The sequence below is a fragment of the Limanda limanda genome, chromosome 3, assembly GCF_963576545.1.
Source record: "Limanda limanda chromosome 3, fLimLim1.1, whole genome shotgun sequence".
In the NCBI taxonomy this organism is placed as follows: Eukaryota; Metazoa; Chordata; class Actinopteri; order Pleuronectiformes; family Pleuronectidae; genus Limanda; species Limanda limanda.
Window position 1 is genome coordinate 29,350,864 of NC_083638.1, and position 18,550 is coordinate 29,369,413.

Consider the following 18,550-nt stretch of genomic DNA (forward strand, 5'->3'; position numbering starts at 1 on the left):
CTCAGTGCAGACGAGCTCCAAAACAGAATCGATTTCATTTGAATAAGAGGCGAGCCACCTGAGAGGCAGGTCGACGCGGCTGCGCACAGTTTGCAGCAACTCCTGGATTAACTGTGGTTCCCGCGTTAGAGCGGAAAACAACGCACGCAAAAGAGAGAGGGGGGGGGGGGGGGGGGGGGGGGGGGGGCGGAGGGAAGCGCGTGCTCGAGCGGCGAGAGGCGTTTATTTCCCGGGCCGCGCGCAGACAGACAGCACACAGAGGAGGAGGAGGACGCGCACCACAAACACGCACACAAAAGTTCTCCTGCGTCGAGTTGGAGCCTGGTGCCGACAGATGCGTGCGCTCCGAGCTGATGGAAGTTTTGCATGATACAGGGAAAAGAGGAGAAGCACCCCCCATGGACCTGTGCGCAGCGCGGGCGCTTTAGAGCAGCGGAGCCGGTGAGACACCCAGTCATGATGTGGGTCGCGTTTTTACCCTTTTTGGTTTCGTGCGCACTCGGGAACACGACCGTGGAGCAGGTGCCGTTCTTCCACGGGCATGTGTTTGAGAACTCGTCCCCGGGCTCCCGGGTGAACGGACTGAGCGTCCCGCTGAAGAGGCTCAACTCGCAGAGACTGTGCGCCACGGAGGGATCCGGCTCAGCTGAACCGCACATTAAACTCCTGGGGGACGGGAGCGACAATTTCCGTGTGTTTGCGCACCACAAACGGGGAAATATTTTACTCAAGACTTCTGGGGTCCTGGACCGGGAGGAGCGGTCTGAATACGCACTGGGTCTGGGTTTGTGTTGCGGGCAGTGCGCGGCACTAACCCGGGAGGATGAAGCGGGCTCCCCGGTGGTGGCTGAGGTGGCGTCCATCAAGGTGGACGTCCTGGACACGAATGACCACCAGCCCACCTTCGCCGGGGCCGATGTGAAGCTGAGCCTGGACGATGCCACTGCGCTCCGCACGGCCATCTACGGGGTCAGTGCGCGGGACGAGGACAGCGGCAAGAACGCGGAGCTCTTCTACTTCGCGCTGCCGAGGAACGGGAGCTTCTATGCGGTGCCGAAAACCGGCGACATCCTCCTGGTGGACTCCATCCTCGGTCTGGATGAACCGATTCGATTTAAAGTGTTTGCCCGGGACCGCGGGTGGCCACCGCGCACCAGTGAGTGCGTCTCGGTGGAGATCAGCCCCAGGCAGTGGCCCGTGGTGCCCCCGGTGGACCCCGAACCGGGCACACGTAAACAAACATCACAAGTTAAAGTACCAGCGCGAAGGTCCAGGTCGGTGCTGGAGTCAGACAGCCCCGTTTTCATCAACGTGTCCGAGGACGCAGGGATCGGGTCGGTGGTGATGAACCTGAACCCGGTGAGGTTTCAGTCGGCTACGTTCGAGCTGGTGGAGCCCGACGCGGAGAGCTCACCGGTGAGCGTGAGCCGGGACACCGGGGATATAGTGATCTCACGGAGACTGGACCGAGAGACGGAGCCTCTGGTGGAGATCAGCGTCAAAGTTCAGGATAAAAGAGGTGAGCCAGACACCGAGCGTGCGCGTGAGGGAGAGTGTGTGTAAGTGTGAGTGAGCGACGTGCAGTGTGTGTGTGATGAGCATGGGGAAGATAAGGAGAGAGACGAGTGAGACTCAGTATTTAACATGATCGTTTACGCGCGCATTTCTATTCTCCTGCGCCTCTCCTGGGAGACAGGTTGTGCCAAATAATAGCATCAATTTACATACAGTTGTCACACCAATATCAGACTTTGTTGTATTGTTGTGGCATTTTCTTTAAATTTCTGAATGAATGTGGTGCGTAAATACGCACGGTCAGTGAGGGGTGCCTGGATTCGCATAGGTTGTGAGGGTATTGTCCAAATGATCCTCTCTTTCTACCAGTCTCACAAGCATTCTACTTTGAAGCTGAATGTTTCTTGATAGAGGGACAGTGGAGATGGATATAGGAATTATTTATTCTACAGATAACTGGATAAAACGTGTTGGTTTAATGTTGCTTCTCAAACTTTTCCCCTGTGGGGGAGATCCTGAGCCATGCAGAACACATTGCACTTGAGGGTCATGTGTGTTTGGAGAAGGAGGGAACCCTTCAAAGGAGCAGCAGTAACAACAGGTGATCTTGCTGTGCAGGGGGAACCTTGCTCCCTCTGTTCGACAACATCCCTATTCCCGGGCTGCCTCATTTCCATTCACTACCCAGGTGCAGCCCTGCTCAGACTCTGAGATGAGAAGAGATCAGGCTTGCCCAGGGGGGAGTCTGGCTGGGAGTGGTGTCAAAGCGTCCAGTGATTACAGTAGAGGTTAAACTGAGTAACATGTCTCAGTGCTGATGATGATTCATGTGTTTGGATGAATTAAGGCAACATGAAGATATCCTCTGCTGCTGCTGCTGCTGCTGCTGCCAACAGCAACAGATACTGGGATGTCAATGAGAGAAGTGCGGTGCATGATGGCCACTTCACCAACAGGTTATTTATCACCAGCGGATAGAGCAAAGTGAGAGCGGTGACACAGAGGGGGAGTTAACACGCAGCCACGTCCACATCCATAAATACATATGTGAGGGAAGGAACCACTGGGCTAATTAAAGGTGTCACTGAGTACTGGTGACTATAGAGTAGGCTGCAAAAACAAATATCCTCCTGGAAAGAGTCTACAGTGAAGTCGACAGTTGGTTCTATACCTAAATATAAATCTGTCTGTGTCTGTGTAAGTTTTCCAGGCGGAAGCAGTTCCACAGCTTGTTCCATCCGAACTAGTTAACGGCACTCGACTGGGGGAGTGACCCAATCAATGCGACCTATTGGTTGCAGTAATGTGAACTTTCCTGATGCAGAAAAGAAGCTGAGCATGCTGTTGGCACACAATGTTAATTTACACTCTCAGTAACTGCATGCAGAGTTGGCTTTTTGTCACATTAATTTCCATCTTAAACACTTTGGTATTGATGGGGGGAAAAGCGATACATTACACTGCTCACTGTGACACTTCATCTTACCGTTGCAGGATTGCAGCGTCATCCATCGGAGAGTTCCATCATAGAGCATCAGAAGGAAGCGGCTAAGCTGGTGTTTGATTCTACAGAGGCACTCAGACTTTTGGCATCCACATTTACACAAGAGGATAAATTCTGTAGTAGGTGTTTGTATTGTCACAGGAAGGTTCTGGGTTTTGAATCTGCTGGCCTACACTCTGCTGGAGTTTGCATGTTCTCCCTGGGACTTTTCTCAAGGTGCTCAGGCTTCCTCCCACAGTCCAAAGACATGCAGCTATAAGGTCAATAGGAGATCTAAATTTACTTTATAGATGCGAATATGAGTGGACGGTTGTTTGTCATTGTATATCAACATTGTGATGGAGGGCTTACCTGACTTGTGTACCGTTCTTCTGGCTCAGTGTTGGCTGGCATTGGCTCAAGCCCCCCAGCCACCTGGAAGGAGGAGTGGTTTGGATATGGAAGGAGAGAACAATGCTGAAATGTGTTAATAGATGATGTTTTTCTATCACTGTCAATGGTTAAGGTTTGACTCCTGACATTCTTGTGAAGAATGACTTGTGAAAATGTTGTTGCAGGAGGAACAAAACAAATCTTATTTTAAAATGAGCAGCAGTTACATGGAGTCTTTTCTGCCATTTTATGAAACAATGATGTGGTGTATAAGAAGTGAAATAGTAGTCCAGATAAATCCGTCCGGATAGAATAACGATAAGTTACATATTTAGTGTAACATGGCTTAGTGTCTCTGAAGATTAGAGACACATCGCATATATTTGGATTATTTGGCCAAATCCGTTTCTGGTTTGGTTGATTGGATCTTCACTTTGCACCTTTCTCGGAATTTGGATGTGCTTTCACTCCAACAGGCTGCAAGTTGACCTAAAGTTTAAAGAGGAGCATCAGCGTAAATGTTTCATAAATTGATGTTTTTTATTCAAAGCCTAAAAGCCTAATCTTTTATCAGTTTTTTCCTGGGGAGTGTGGGGCAGTGGGAAATACATTTCCATGACCTGACCGTTTACTGCGTCATGCCAAAAGACAGCAAGTTTTCATTTCCGGGCTCAGCAGCAGGTGGTGTGTGCGTGTGTGTGTGTGTGTGTGTGGAGGGGGGGGGGCTCGGCTCGTTGTCTCCTGCGGGAGGGATGCTGCATCCGCTGGGTTGTCGGTGGCTCAGCTGAAGTCCTTTAATCCATTTGGAGTGGAGAGTCCTGCTCGAGCCTCGACCTCCCTCCATCTGCTCGCATTATCCCTGTAATCCCATCTCATTCTCTCTGTCTGTCCCCCTCTCTCACTTTTCCTCTCTCTCTCTCCCTCTCTCTCTCTCTCCCCCTTGCTCTCTTACTTTCTCGCTCTTATTTCCACTCTCACTCGAGGGATTTAATTTGAGCGGAGGCACACTTTAACACAGGGGGGGTGGGGGGGGCTTCTGACATGATTCTTGGAAGGACGGTCTTGTGTGTGTGCGCGTGAGGTTTGAAGCGTCAAGTATCAGGATCTGCAATCACTCCTTCATCCTGTCTGGGTTTGTGGTTCATTCCACAAGTGCTGCCGAGCTCCAGGAATATCAGGGTCTGATCCTTGTCACATTTACACAGCAAATAAGAAATACACCAGGTCACGGCCACATCGAGGGAGCAAGAAAATCACCATCCACATGATAATTGAAATTAAATGTGAGAGTAAAGATAGCTCGCCTGCCTTCTTTTTTATTCTCCTCATAAAAACATATGCCAACATCTTAAAGAACACCAATTAAGCGTGTAGTTTATTTTCCCCCAAGGTCCTTCCTCACCTTTTGAAACAGCCAATATGACTCAATTCTTTAATTCCTGTTGGCCAATGATTAATGAAGTGATTGGGATTAGTAGTTCATTTATTAAATTGATTAGTCACAATCAAGTCCTTTGTCCATCTCCAGAGATTTCTCCTCATAAAAAAGCCGCAATATGTTTTCTACTTTTTAAATGTACATGTCTTTGCTCTCCTCCCGTCTACACACCTGTGGAGAATACACTTATTGGGAGTTGTATTGAAGTGTTCCAAACATTATCCAGATGTTTGACTTTCTTTGCTGCTCAGTTACAGCTGTGTAGCAGGGCAACCATTGAGAGCCATCACATGCATGGACTAAAATGATGCATAAAATGATATGAGGGTGTCGATTCTCAGTGAGAAAAAATCTTCCACACTACAGGGAGACATTTGTTTCAGTGTAAATGTAAAACTGTTGTTGGTGAGAGATTTCAATTAAATATCTGCTACATGGCGGGGATTTCCATCTCCACCTCCAGATGTATACACAGCCGTATGACATTTAGCTCCACATCAGATTTACTGTAGTGTTAGACTATGGATGTTTATCAACGTAAACATGTTTACAACGTAATCACCAGATTTGACCTGTTTGAGTTAGAACATCACAGTTTTCTGCAATTTACATGTGTGATTTTCATGATAAAAATAATACAGAGATGTGAGCTGTATGAGTGTGCATGCACGTGTGTTTGTCTGAGATGATTATTAACTTGATGCAAAATCATGCCATGTCCATTTTAGTAAATGGGAAGCTCAAATCTTGCTCATTCATCTTTACATATTTATGTGTGCAGACGATGAAGACCAGAAGTCTTTACCGCTATCTTATTAGAACTCTTCATTGATAACATTTTGCCTCATGTTACCATGTCCGCTTGTCCGGACATGGTCAGTGTTTATGCTGGAAAAGGTCCTAACAAAAAGGAGTAGATGTGCAGACATATATGAGCAAGGCTTATGTAAACAGTTACCAAAATAAAATGTGTTTTTAGGCTTCACACACGCACGCACGCACGCACGCACGCACGCACGCACGCACGCACGCACGCACGCACGCACGCACACACACACACACACACACACACACACACACAATACATTCATCCACAAAATACAACAATCTGCTTATTGTGAGTTCGGGGTTGCCAAATGAACGTATCCAGACAGATGGAAGTGAAGAGACGCCTGTGAGCTGCATATGTTGCTCGTCTTTTGTTTACTGAGATGAAACACAGTCTGCATCCCTTTAGTTCTTTCAAAGGGCATGAATAGCATATTTTGGTTTTCTATGCACACACACACACAGGTAAGCCGCATTAACCCACACTAATCCAATGTAAAGACACTTGGACGTCTTTCTTGTCTCATTTAACTGTATTTCCTTTGCTGTAAATAATGTATACAGACTCTGACGCACACACTCAGCTCGGCTCGTCATTCACAGAGACAGTCATTTTCACTCCAGCTTAGAGTCCATAGGTTGTTGGTGCAAACAGCCTTGACCTGTTGTCCCATTTTACTGTCAGGTGACCCCTAGCAGCTGTATAACAGAACAAAGGAGGGAGTCAGAAGACAGTTTAAAACCGTTGCTCATTGTTGTTATATTCATGCATGACCATTCCATGAGTTGACCCAGATGGTAACTATGACAACAAAGATCCAATTGGCTTTCCACCATAGATCAGCAACGCTTCTATGGGTTGTATCCAGTGGCAAAGACAAATAGTCTGTGGTCCCTCAGGTTGGGGGACCTGTTGGCAAATCTTCATCTCACAGCAGACTTTCCAGTGCCTCCCCGAATGCTCACCCTCTCCTCCCTTCTTGTCTCTTCATTGCCCAATAATTCTTGTTTTTATTGTTTCTGTCTGTTGTGTTAATGGTTCATTCAAAACTCTATGCACTGCCGCAGCAAACATCATTTAGCTACCAGAGGCTCTTCTGACTACTCTTTTCATTTGCTTTCATTTGCTGTGGAGAAGCATACAGAAAATTTGAGTCGCACTCAGATGAGTTAAGGGGACTTTCACCAGTGTTTTTTGGAGTTTGTAGAAGTCCTAGTTCTCAGCTTCAGATACAGTCAAATGTGTTTTGTATTTGCGGGGTGGCACAGTTCTCAATGACTGTCTGATTTGGTGGTGTATTTTTGGATTGCTGAGAGGCAGCAGGATGCCATCTTGCCAGGGCCCACATCGCCACAGCAATGGTGAAAATTACACTACTGGTTTCTGCTCATTTGCAAGTCACATCACTTTATGTGGGCTTTGTCAGCGTGGCCACCCTTATTGTAGTTTATTTTCTTGTTCTCTCTTCTTCTCTTCTGTTTAAGACTGCAAACACCATGGATTCATTTTCGGATATTTTTCTCATTGAGTGAAAGATTTTTCGTTTAATAAATATTTAGTAAACAGTGAAGAATGTTGTCACATTAATTCAGAGCCCTCATTGAAATCTTAAGAATGGTTGTTTTTGTACAAAAACATTTAAATTTGTAAAAATTGTTGCAAAAAGCAGCAAATGTCAAAATTTAGGGAAACGGGAATAATGACATATTTCGACTTCTTTCCTTGAGATAAGGTGATTTATTGATTCATTGACGAATTATTTTGGATGTACCTGTATTTACAGTCATGCATGTCTAGTACTCAGTTGGCTAATACAGCACTTATTAGCCTATGTTGCTGTAATTCTTCCTTTGCTCTTCGATGACTATATACATTTTTCTTCTATCTTACATAACTTTTGATATAATTTCACACTGTTTCATCATGAAAATGGTGCTGAAGGGGGTGTTGGGGGGGGGGGGAGAAGGCGAGATTGTCTGAAGAATAAGTGACATATGTAGATATTGCAGCTGAATGAGCAGTAGGAATCAGGCTCAACGTCTCAGACAAGATCGGCCTCTCAAGTTATTGTATGAGAATAGAAGCTGAGGTTCCAGACGATAAAGTTACGTGAGGTTGAAGCGATTAGGCAGTTTAAACTGAATTAGTCTTAAGCTGTTTTAAGACCCTAGAAAATGCCCACACAATTAGGTTCACAATCAGGTAACTGTCATTCAGGTGTAATACAATGTTTTAGACCTATTTGACAGTCACACAACAGTAACTGGCGGGACCATTCCACCCCCTGACATTGTTTGTTATATTATTTCTCATGCAGTTAGTCATTAACTGTCCTCTCTCTCCTTCTGTCTGGCTTCACAGGAGATAAAGATGATGAAAGTGTTTTTTTTATAGACTTTTCACTCTTTCCACCATCTGTCATTGCCAGAGACTCTGAAAGCCTTACCATCATTTGTTCCTGAATAACAGTGTTGTCGTCCTGCTTTTTCTGTGTGTGTGTGTGTGTGACACAGAGCGGTTCAGCAGATTTGTGTCCAAATCCAAATGCACCGTGGAGGCCGGGAGAGGCTGCCAACACTCTCTGAGTTTAGCCAGTTTGTTAGTGGAGGCTGTACTCAAGTTAATGTGCTGATGGTAATCTGTGAGGTTCAGTAATATTCACAGTAATGACAAAAAAAAAAATATATATCTCAGCTGCGGCTTTTATCAAAAGTAAATATTCTCTGTTGAGGATGTCACAATGCCTCAGACATTTTATCTTGAAAAACTTTATGAAATTCCATTGTAAACCATGGTTATTTCACTATTGATTCATCTTCTGATTAATTCTTAGATTATGCAAATATTTGTTTGGTTTATGAATATTCAGGTCGCTGTCTTGAGGCCAAAGTGAAACCTTTGTATTTGCTTTTGTCTAAAGATCAGTCCTAATGTCAAACTCACTGAACCATTTAGAATTATAAAAACTATTATATAGAATATTGGCAAATCTTTACGTTTGAGAAACTGGAACAATCAAATGTTTTGACATCTTTGCATGGTTCATAAATTCAAGATCAATTACTAGTTTGGGCTGTACTTATATATTTTCTGTTAGTATTTCAATGTATATACGATATTTGCTAACTATGTCTAAACTTAAAGCAGAGCTTAAGGTGGGGAAAATATCAAAAAGTTTGAGCAGACTTTGGTGCCCACAGGTTAAGAGTGGAGAGAAAAATAGGCAAAGCAAATGGACTGAAAAGCATCGGCTAGCAATTTTTTAATTTATCCGTTGCATATTTATAATCAGATAGTTGTTAATAGATAGTTGTTAATAGAGATTAGCCAAAATGCTGTCTGGAACTAAAACACCAACATGTATTTGTTTGTGAGAAACGTTCCACTCGTGTGAAGCTCGTTGGACTGTGAGCACTGTACAGTAAATGGAAGACAGAGTCTTGGCCCGAATATCCACTATCTACACTGGAAGCCCCCCAATTTTGTCCGTTGCCCCGAGAGGCTAATTCAATGTCAGACCAGTTATGCAGAGGTAAGCTGTTGACTCTGAAGTGAAAGTCAACAGGATATACAGTAAACTCTGGAGACCAAGAATGTTTATACAAATTTCATGGCAAACCATTCAGTAGTTGTTCAGGTATTTCAGTCTGTCAGTCACCTTGCCTTCCCAGGAGCAGGTGAACACATTTAATCATGAATCTGGAACTGAACCCATGTCACTAGAGGTGAAGGAAAGTGCAGCACATATTCTTATCTGCTGGCAGTTGACAATGTTACCCTCATATGCTCAACATGAGTGTCACGGAGCTACATCTATTTATGTATTTCATGCATGACAGGGGGATGGATTCCTCTCACATTTTATGCACAGAACTCCCATTTCCATTTTAAAACATGCTCGTTTTGCAGAGCAGTATAAGGAACCAGTCAATAAATATACAGTAAAAGAAGACAACAGGTGGACAAGTGAGACAGCTGGCTCACCTACAGACTGGTGTAGGAAGGATCAATGATAGAAGCATGCTAGTGAAGGTAAAAGCCCTGGGGGGTGCTGTGCACAGACTTACAGACTGCAGAGATGTACCAGAGGGCCAGAGGCCGAAGGAGTGCTGTAAACATCCTGTTCTAAGGGCACAGGTTGGGTTAAAAAAAAGGAAAGAAGTAAGGGTGTTTGGATCAGGATTTTTCAGGCAGTCACTAGTCATTTGAAGTAGTATCTGCCGATGTGATCACCAATCACGGGATCTATGGATCTATTGCCCTGTTTATGCCTGATTAACATGCATCTTTGGTGATCAAAGTGACCACTTATGATCGAATTTCTCTTCCCCACTCTATATGCAAATAAACACTACAGGGCTGAATCCTACTTTTTTTTTCTATTCAGCGCTACACATTAAACTCCTGTATCAGCCCGTGTCTGTGTCATATGTTTCACGTGCGATATCAGCAGCGGCAGGAGTGACTCTGTGCAGGATTTTATAACTGAACTCTATGAGCAGGACCCACACTTTCTGAGGTTTTCACCTCACAGACAGATGATGAAGAAAGGCATTAATACCGGAGAAAGGAGAAGTGGGGGTCCTGTTCGCAGAGTCCGTCCTACTGGGCTTTGACAGGCTCTTGTTTCTCTCAACAACTCTCAAAAGTACACAATATTAAAGGGAGTCTGGTGATATTGCGGAACACAAACATCTGCTGCTTAAACGAGAGCACAAACACGTCATTTGCATCACAGAGAAGAGACGATCCTTCAATGTGGCCCAGGACGCATTGCTGAATGTGGTCTGAGCGATCGGATCTCAATTTGAAAGCCTTCTATGTTTCATGAAGCATTATTTATTTAACTATATTTACATTGTATAAAATCAGGAATGAGAAAGCATCATGAATTCACTTGACAACTATTTATAATAGACAGGGCAACGGCTGCTTTGCTTATCTTTCAAGTGCAATCAATGAGAAGAGAAGCAGGTTGCCTCACTCGTTAGCTGTTTCCACCTTCAGCTCCGGGAAAAACAGAATACGTTTTCATCAATTAACTCATACTACTACAAAAGTTACAATACAAAAGTATTTACCGAAAAATAACGAGTGAGGCATCTCAGTTCCTTCTGATCTCTGTTGAGTGACAGTTGTTTGTTTTGCCTCATCTGATTGGCTCCTCTGAACGGCCTTCATAGAGATCGCCGATCATACTAATTAGAGGGAGCGATCAGTAGTTGATCATTCAGAGCACCTTTAGAAAGAAGTGACACGCGGTGTGTTAGGGTTTTTTAACAACAGTAAAGGTTAGATCATTCAAAAAAATAGGTAATATTTTATTCTAACTACGGAGTTGCTGGGATAAAATCATGTGGGCACAATGAGATGATTGAATTATTAGAATCTGGTTAATAGAAATGTTAAATATGTTCTGGAAATGTGTATTAGTCTAAAGCCTGGCTCTGTGTGGATGTAACAAAATCATCCGTTTAGCATGTTCAAATAAGAACCAGGCTAACTGCTTTCCTCTGGTCTTTATACTAAAGAAATTTGACTGAAGGCTGTGACTTGCTCTATCGTAACAGATAATGCAGACGTCTGTGCATCCATCCCAATCTTGTGAACGCCTTCAGGGACTTCCCACAAATTTGGTACTTCAGTTGTACTCAAGAATCAAAAGGTCAAGGTCGCTGTGACCTAACAAAGTACATTTTTGCCTCTTGAACTTGATTTGTAGAGTTTGTAGAGAATTGCTTAAATTTTAACTAGTTGTCTCTTGAACTCAATCTATCTCAAATCTAATCATCCGTCCCCCCATATTAATGATTCGATTACTGATTCAGATCTATTGAAGAGCAGACAAAGCTGGATGGAAATATCGGTGAGGATTTCCAGTGTTAATGTGTCAGTCCGCTGTCCACTTGAATTGTTACATCCTCCAAAAAATATATTATTATGAATAATTCATTGTGCTTGGCAGCGGCAATTTGTGCCAAGATCAATTTCAATTCCTGGGAAATAAATTTGATTTTTAGTACTGCAGCTTACCTTTTTAATGGAATTTTGACTGTTTTACAATGGTACCTCTGCTCCCTTTAATGCCAGCCGCGTGCCTTTGGAGTTACGGTCTGTCATTTATGTATTTTAACAGCAGCACCGTCGCCCATGTTGCCGTGTCATAATCAGCATATTTTAACGTTATTACCAATCCAGTTTTTGATTTACAGTGACCTTCTATCTTATGACTTAAATGTCATTATTGTGAATGTAAAGCAGTTAGTCAGATGGCTAGTGTCTTGTGCCTGCAGCTCTTAATACCAAATCCACATAATCATCTGGCTCCCCAAGCTTCCTCAGTCTCTTCTGTCCTCTTTCATTTCCTCCTGCTACTGTCCGGCCCATTATTTCTCTGTTTTACAGATTAAGTCCTCCTATCACTTTTAAGCTCTTAGTATTTATTTAAGAACATCTCTTGTGCTCAGTGGCTCAGTCGGTGAAGCTGGTCATTTTAATGATTACAGTATTTGCACTCCATTATATGTTCTACTTCCTCAGCTTAGCATAGAGCACAAAAAATAGCAGGTTGGTGGAGTCAGACACGGCTTATAGCTAATGGAAGTAATTGTAAAATGGATCTTGGGTAAGAACCAATCTGGGCAGGGTTTATTCCTTTGTTTGCAGACTGAGTGCCCATATAATACCCAACTGATTTAAGAAAGTGGAAGATTAATTTCAATCTATCATGGCCTGTCATGGTTTTTGGATTAATGAGTGTTTCTACCTATGGTGGGGAATGAAATTGAGAGGTGACTTGGGGCAGCACTATGAATCTATAAGTCTAGAGAAAATGTTCTTTATAGAAGAAATTGATTTCCCACCAAGATGTGTGTGTGTGTGTGTGTGTGTGTGTGTGTGTGTGTGTGTGTGTGTGTGTGTGTGTCTGTGTCTGTGTCTGTGTCTGTGTGTCTGTGTGTCTGGGGGGTGGGGGTTGTTGGTAAAACACTGTTATCCATACTAAGTCTAATGGTGCCGTTATAAAAGTAGTAATATAAATAATAATAATAAGAGTAATATAAATAATTTGTGCTTCCCTCTAACAGCCAATCATTTCACTACAACTTTGGATTGTCTGTTGTTTCTTCAAAATTAGTTTTGTCGTTTCATCAAGTGATTGATGAAAAGTTGCCAGAAAAACTTACTTTCCATCCAAGTTTTGCCAGATTACAAAAAAAATACTGCTGTCAGTCATCATATACGTCCTGTAATAAATTATAATGTTATATTTGTGTTAGAACAACATTAAAAATTGACCCTGGTTATGGTGAAGAGTGTTTGATGAAACTGTTGAAATAATCGGCTTTGTCTAAATGTTTGTCTGCGTTGCACACAGGAATTTCTCTTCTGAATTTGAATTTACTTTGAAACTCCAGCAGTCTTAATGAACTGTTGCTTTTTACAGTCATTGGTTGTTTTATATTATAACACATTGCTCAGAAGTTGCTTTGCAAACACCATGAGTTTGTCCTTTTTCCTGAGGATCCAGAACTTAAATTGGTCCAAACAGGTCAGGAGAAAATGTCTCTAAACCCCAGTTAGACCTGATATTAACATCAGCCCTGAATGATCCTGTAAGTTCAGGTGGAAACTCAACTGAGACACATTGAGAGTTCATGAAATCCGATTCAGAGGCAGTCGGAGAAGCTTGTGACCACATTCTTTTACCAGTGTGAAAGCGAAATGCATTCTCTGCCACATTGAAGGACTGTAACCAACTACGGTTTCACAATGAACCAAGACAAATTTAACACTTCTCAGTGTTTCACATAAATTTTTTGTTGTTGCCACTACCAAAGTATTAACACTGACCGCCAGATGTTGATTTTTTTGTCTTTGGGTAAAATCTTGTTTCATTGTAAAGGCACAGTAGTTCATTTAGCCCCTTCTTGCTCCGCTTGCTCTCTCTCTCTGTCTGACAGCCACACACACACCCACACACACTCCATCTCAGGATGGAGGTTAATAGCAGGTCTGAACAGGGCGTAAAGTTCAAAATAAGCACTTAAATCTCTCTGGGCCTGAAAAGAAGACTAAACTTGCATTAACTGAGTGGACTTTCTTGTCTTGAGTTAAATCCTTATCAAAGACCATGAGTCAGACTTCACTTATAATAATGAGTTTGGTCGTATATATATGTGCCTTTAGAACTCACTCAGAAGTATTTATGCAAGTAAAACTACATTAGAGACTGGATGTTAATATATCACTAACCTCCTTCCTCCCTGCTTCATACTCCTCAGTGAGGGAGCTCTGCCTCGTTCAATTCACGTTGCCTCCGTAGCTGCTGCCTAATTGAAGTGTGCATTTCTGTAATATGGCGAGAGTAGCCTATTTATTTGTATGTGGGTAGAGACTACAGGGCAGCTTCCTCAAGTCCAGCCTTTCTGCCAGTGCTTGCTGCAAAGGGATCAATTAATGTCTGCATGTGTCCGCTTGTCTTGTTATCGCAACTGTGTGTGTGTGCGTGTGTTTTGTATGTAGGAGGGTTAGTGCACATATGTTTGGATCAAACATGTGTGTGTCTGTGTGTGTGCATGCACACAGGAGAGCTCCTTTTTGCTCTTCTTCCTTCTTGTTACTTCTCTCTCTTTTTACTTCAGTTTGGATCATATACACACAGTCACTTCCACTTGCTTTTTCCTCTTTATTTCCCTCAATGTGAAATATGTTTTGAGTGTTTTTTTGCAACAGTGTGGGTGCACTATAGTGTTCAGTATTTCTAACTTGTATTCCAAGAAAATCTAATAATAGCACACACAATGCCTGATTAGTTTTCTGTACCCCATCCACCTCCTTTCTTATCTTTTTTGATTATTCCCCTTACATATTCCCTTTATTCTCCTCCCTCCCTGTTGTTTTATGCTCTCTCTTCCATCTTTTACTGCTATCTCTCTCGTCGAGCACACAGGCTGTATTTTTAATCACATTCCCATTTTTTCTCTTCTTGAATCTTTCTCCTTCCTGTTGTTCGCATACCATCACATTTTCCCACAGTCGATGATATATGCCGGCTTCATACACCTTTTCTTCACTTATTCTTTCAGCGTCACTTTTTTTCCCCAAGGGAGACTTATTCTCTCTCTGTGGCTCGTGCTATCAATGTGAGTGATTGTGCAATCCTGTGGTGTGTTAAAGACATGACGAGACTGTCAAACAGATCAATAGACTGTGTCTGAGCATGTCTTCCAAACACCCTCCTTTCCACAGACCATATGCACAAAGACGCATTTAACAGAAATCCCAGCAGTCACACATGTAGGTTAACTAATGTATTCAGTCATTACATGAAGTGCAGATACTCACATTCAACACATTGTGTGGGTCACCGTGACGGGTCAATGATTGGTGTTCTTTATTGTGACTGATTTCCTGTCTGAAGCAGAGGAAGTCAGTTCATCTGATTAAAGACTGAGAATTAAAGAATGCCTCTCTCCACACACACACACACACAAACACACACACACACACACACACGCACACACACACACACACACACACACACACACACACACACACACACACACACACACACACACTGCAGCGGAGTGAACCTCATGTACCATGTTGTGTTTCAGAATTTCTGTCAGCAATGCAGCACAGATAGTGGGGCAGCCAAACAGTCAAATTTATACCTCTGTAATGACAAAACAAATGACAAACAAATGTCAACCAGGGGCTGGGTAGGGGCCGTCTTTGCAAAATGTTGTAAAGATATATTGCCTTATTTTCTTATGGCCCAACTATCCTATATGAAGAGGTATGATAATACAGAAGTTGTGTTGTGGCACCAGGACTCCGCGGCAGGAGATCAGTCGCATGGACCCCTTGGCATATTTGGTGTTGAGTGCAGAATCTAAGTGTGTAAGTTGATTAAACTTGGTTGACTATCTACGGTTAATACAAAACTTAAAATGTGTCTCTGCTGATACTTTTCAGTAGAACTTGATTATCAATAAATCTTGAGATTTATTCTGGTTCCCATGATTCTTTGAGACAAACAACCATTCACTTTCCCATTCACCCCTAGGGTCAATATAAAGGAACCTGGTTGTGACACTCGTCAGTCAACTTTTATTCTATTTCTTATATATTGTTGTTTTTTATATTGTTGTTTTATGTTCAAAAGAAGTGCACCAATGACACCAAGGCAATTTCCTGTATGTGCAAACATACCTGGCAAATAAAAGAATTCTGATTCTGATTCTGATTCTGACATACTGCACAACATCAGGAGACTGTGTCCCCTTCCCACTCAGAAGACAGCGCAGGTTCTGGTCCAGGCTCTGGTCCTCTCATGCCTATACTATCATAACACCCTCCTGGCTGGTCTACCTGTACTTTCTGTCTGCTTTACCTCTACCAGACTAAAGACAAATCTCTTCCGACTCTACCTTGGATAAAAAAGCAAAGAAAATTAAAAAAATAAATCTAGCACTTTAGAAGCCCTAATATGGCTCTTAAGTATAGTACTTTGTAGTTTGGCTTTCTTAAAGAAAATGTTCTTGCTTGATTCTTGTTGTTCTGGGTTTTTACCCTCATGGTTGAATTAACGTATTGTAAGTCGCTTTGGATAAAAGCGTCAGCTAAATTAAATGTAATGTAATGTAGTGTAAAGTCTCCAATTATTCTAACCCCATGACTGTGGGAGGAGGCAGGAGTACCCAGAGACCACCCACACAGACACAGGGAGAACATGCTCACTCTAATGCCCCATTGTTTTTTGTTCTAATTAGATTTAATGAATTTATTAACTGCTGAGTAATGTATTTAAACATTTAGCTAGACAATAAATATCTTGGACCTAAGCCAACCCTACAATTTAAATTGCTGTTTTGTAGTGAGCATGCGAGTCATTTAATTCACATTTATATCTAACACACACACACACACACACACTGTGGAATTTTTACAGTAATTTAATATGTAGGGAGATCAGGGTGAGTAGAAGGAGACTTTGTGCTCTTGTCTTAGTGTCTTTGATGTGCTGTTTAGCAAAGTCGATGTTAGTGTTGAGGGTAACACTTGGACATGTGTCACAGGCAGGTTTTTGGCACCAATGAAACTGAAAGTAGTAACTTTTTTTTTCATTTTAAAAATGTGGCCGAGGTGTAATAGCCCTCCAGAGTAGAAGTGATTGTGAAGCTCCTTCACTCACTGAAATCTTTTCTGCAGCTAATCTGTGTCTGTGCTTCAGTACCAGTCCTCTGTGGCTCTTTGTCTAAAGTCACTGGTCTGTTTCATGGGTAAAGGACCAAAAGGGAAAAATTATTTTGGGGCTATTTTCTCCTTCATGAACCGTGCCACACTTAAAAAAAAGCAAACAGTAAAGTATAAGAGACAACAAGCTAAACATTTTTATATACTGAGTTCTGGTGTTACATACCTCACAATTTACATCTGAGTCCCAGTGGATGCTGCAGTGAGTCCTTTGTTAAGCAAAGCAGAGAACAGGGCTGTAGGGGTCTTGTTTCCCTTTCATGTAGGAGACTTGAGTTTGAGACCTTCACCTTTTAATGAACAAAGATACACAGATGTAACAGTGAATATTTAAAAGAAACACTGCCACGTGTTTCTAAGAGATACAACATTCAAAGAATCAACGTGCTGTTTACAATGTTTACTGTTGAGTGAGCATGGCAGCACACAGGTGTAGTGTTTTTGACTTACATCCAATCACAATTCAAGGTCAGTTTTCTTATATTCATTTGTATATAACAAGGCATGTGGTATGTTGTTGTGGTGACATGCTCTCAAACATGTATACTCACGTGTACAGCTCCCTTTGTGAGAGTTTGTTATATTGCAGTCTTGGCTGAAGCACTGCAGGCTGGTCTGCAGCTGGATGCCATAGCTTTAGGGTGTCATGAAACTCTCTCAGACACCACATTTTGAGGTTATAACAAGGCTGGTTTCTTTAGGAGATACTGGGATTTCATGACAGGAAATATCGCTAGTAGCTGATCAGGTTATTCACTTTTCTAAAAGTTTACTACAGCTGGAGGCTCCAGTTCAGGCCTTTTATGGGTCCCCTGTACACCCGGGGTACATGTGCTCCCACGTTTTAAACCACAGAAGGAAATATTAGGAAAAAATAACCTGCAGCGAATTTCCGGAGCCAGAGTCAGTTTAGAAAGTTAACGTCTCTCAATATATGCCAGTTGAGCATGAACTGAACCTCAGAGTGAATCTTGAATATATCGTTTTTCTCCCTTTAGCTCAAACGTTCCCACTGATGAAATGCTTTTTGGACATATTTGAAAACAGGTTTCGTTTCCCCAATGATGTGACTAAGGTAGTGGAAGAGAAAAGTAGATTGGCCTTCTCCACCTGCTGAGGTGTGTATTACACTAAACAGAAAGACAGGCAGCATCAGGATGTAAGAATAGTGCTCTGAGGGTTCCCGAGCAGGAATCCACAGAAGAGCACTTTTGCGTTTTGAGAACTATTTTGAGATTTCAGCTGTAAAACCTGCACTTAAAGGTCCACTGTGGAGGATTGTGGGGGATCTATTGGGATCTAACAGGCTCATATTCAGGAATAATCATTGCACCAAATGCAGACAACAGGAAATCTTTCATATTTTGAAGTAGTCCTCTTGGAGGGTTGACTGGATCCACCTAAAACTTGGTAAGGAAGTGCCTGAAGACCTTGATGATGCTGTAATTGGGAGATTGGTTTTTGTTGACCAGCGTTGCCTTGGCGGAGCAGCAAATTGCTGTTCCTTGTTTGGAATGGGAAGAAGTTGTAAATCTGGTCCAAACCCATGCAGACTGGGGCCAGGTTAATTAGATACTCTAAATTGTCTGAAGTGAAATGTGAGTGTGAATTGTTGTTTGTCTTTGTATGTCGG

General features: G+C 42.6%; 1 protein-coding gene across 1 annotated transcript in view; it reads left to right on the top strand.

The window, feature by feature from the left end:
• Positions 1-456: 456 nt before the first annotated feature.
• The window catches only part of si:ch211-186j3.6 (neural-cadherin), a 295,947-nt gene continuing 277,853 nt past the window's right edge, over positions 457-18,550 (top strand). The window contains exon 1 of the mRNA XM_061068864.1: positions 457-1,519. Coding sequence (XP_060924847.1) covers positions 457-1,519 — 1,063 coding nt within the window. The remainder of the gene's footprint in view (positions 1,520-18,550) is intronic.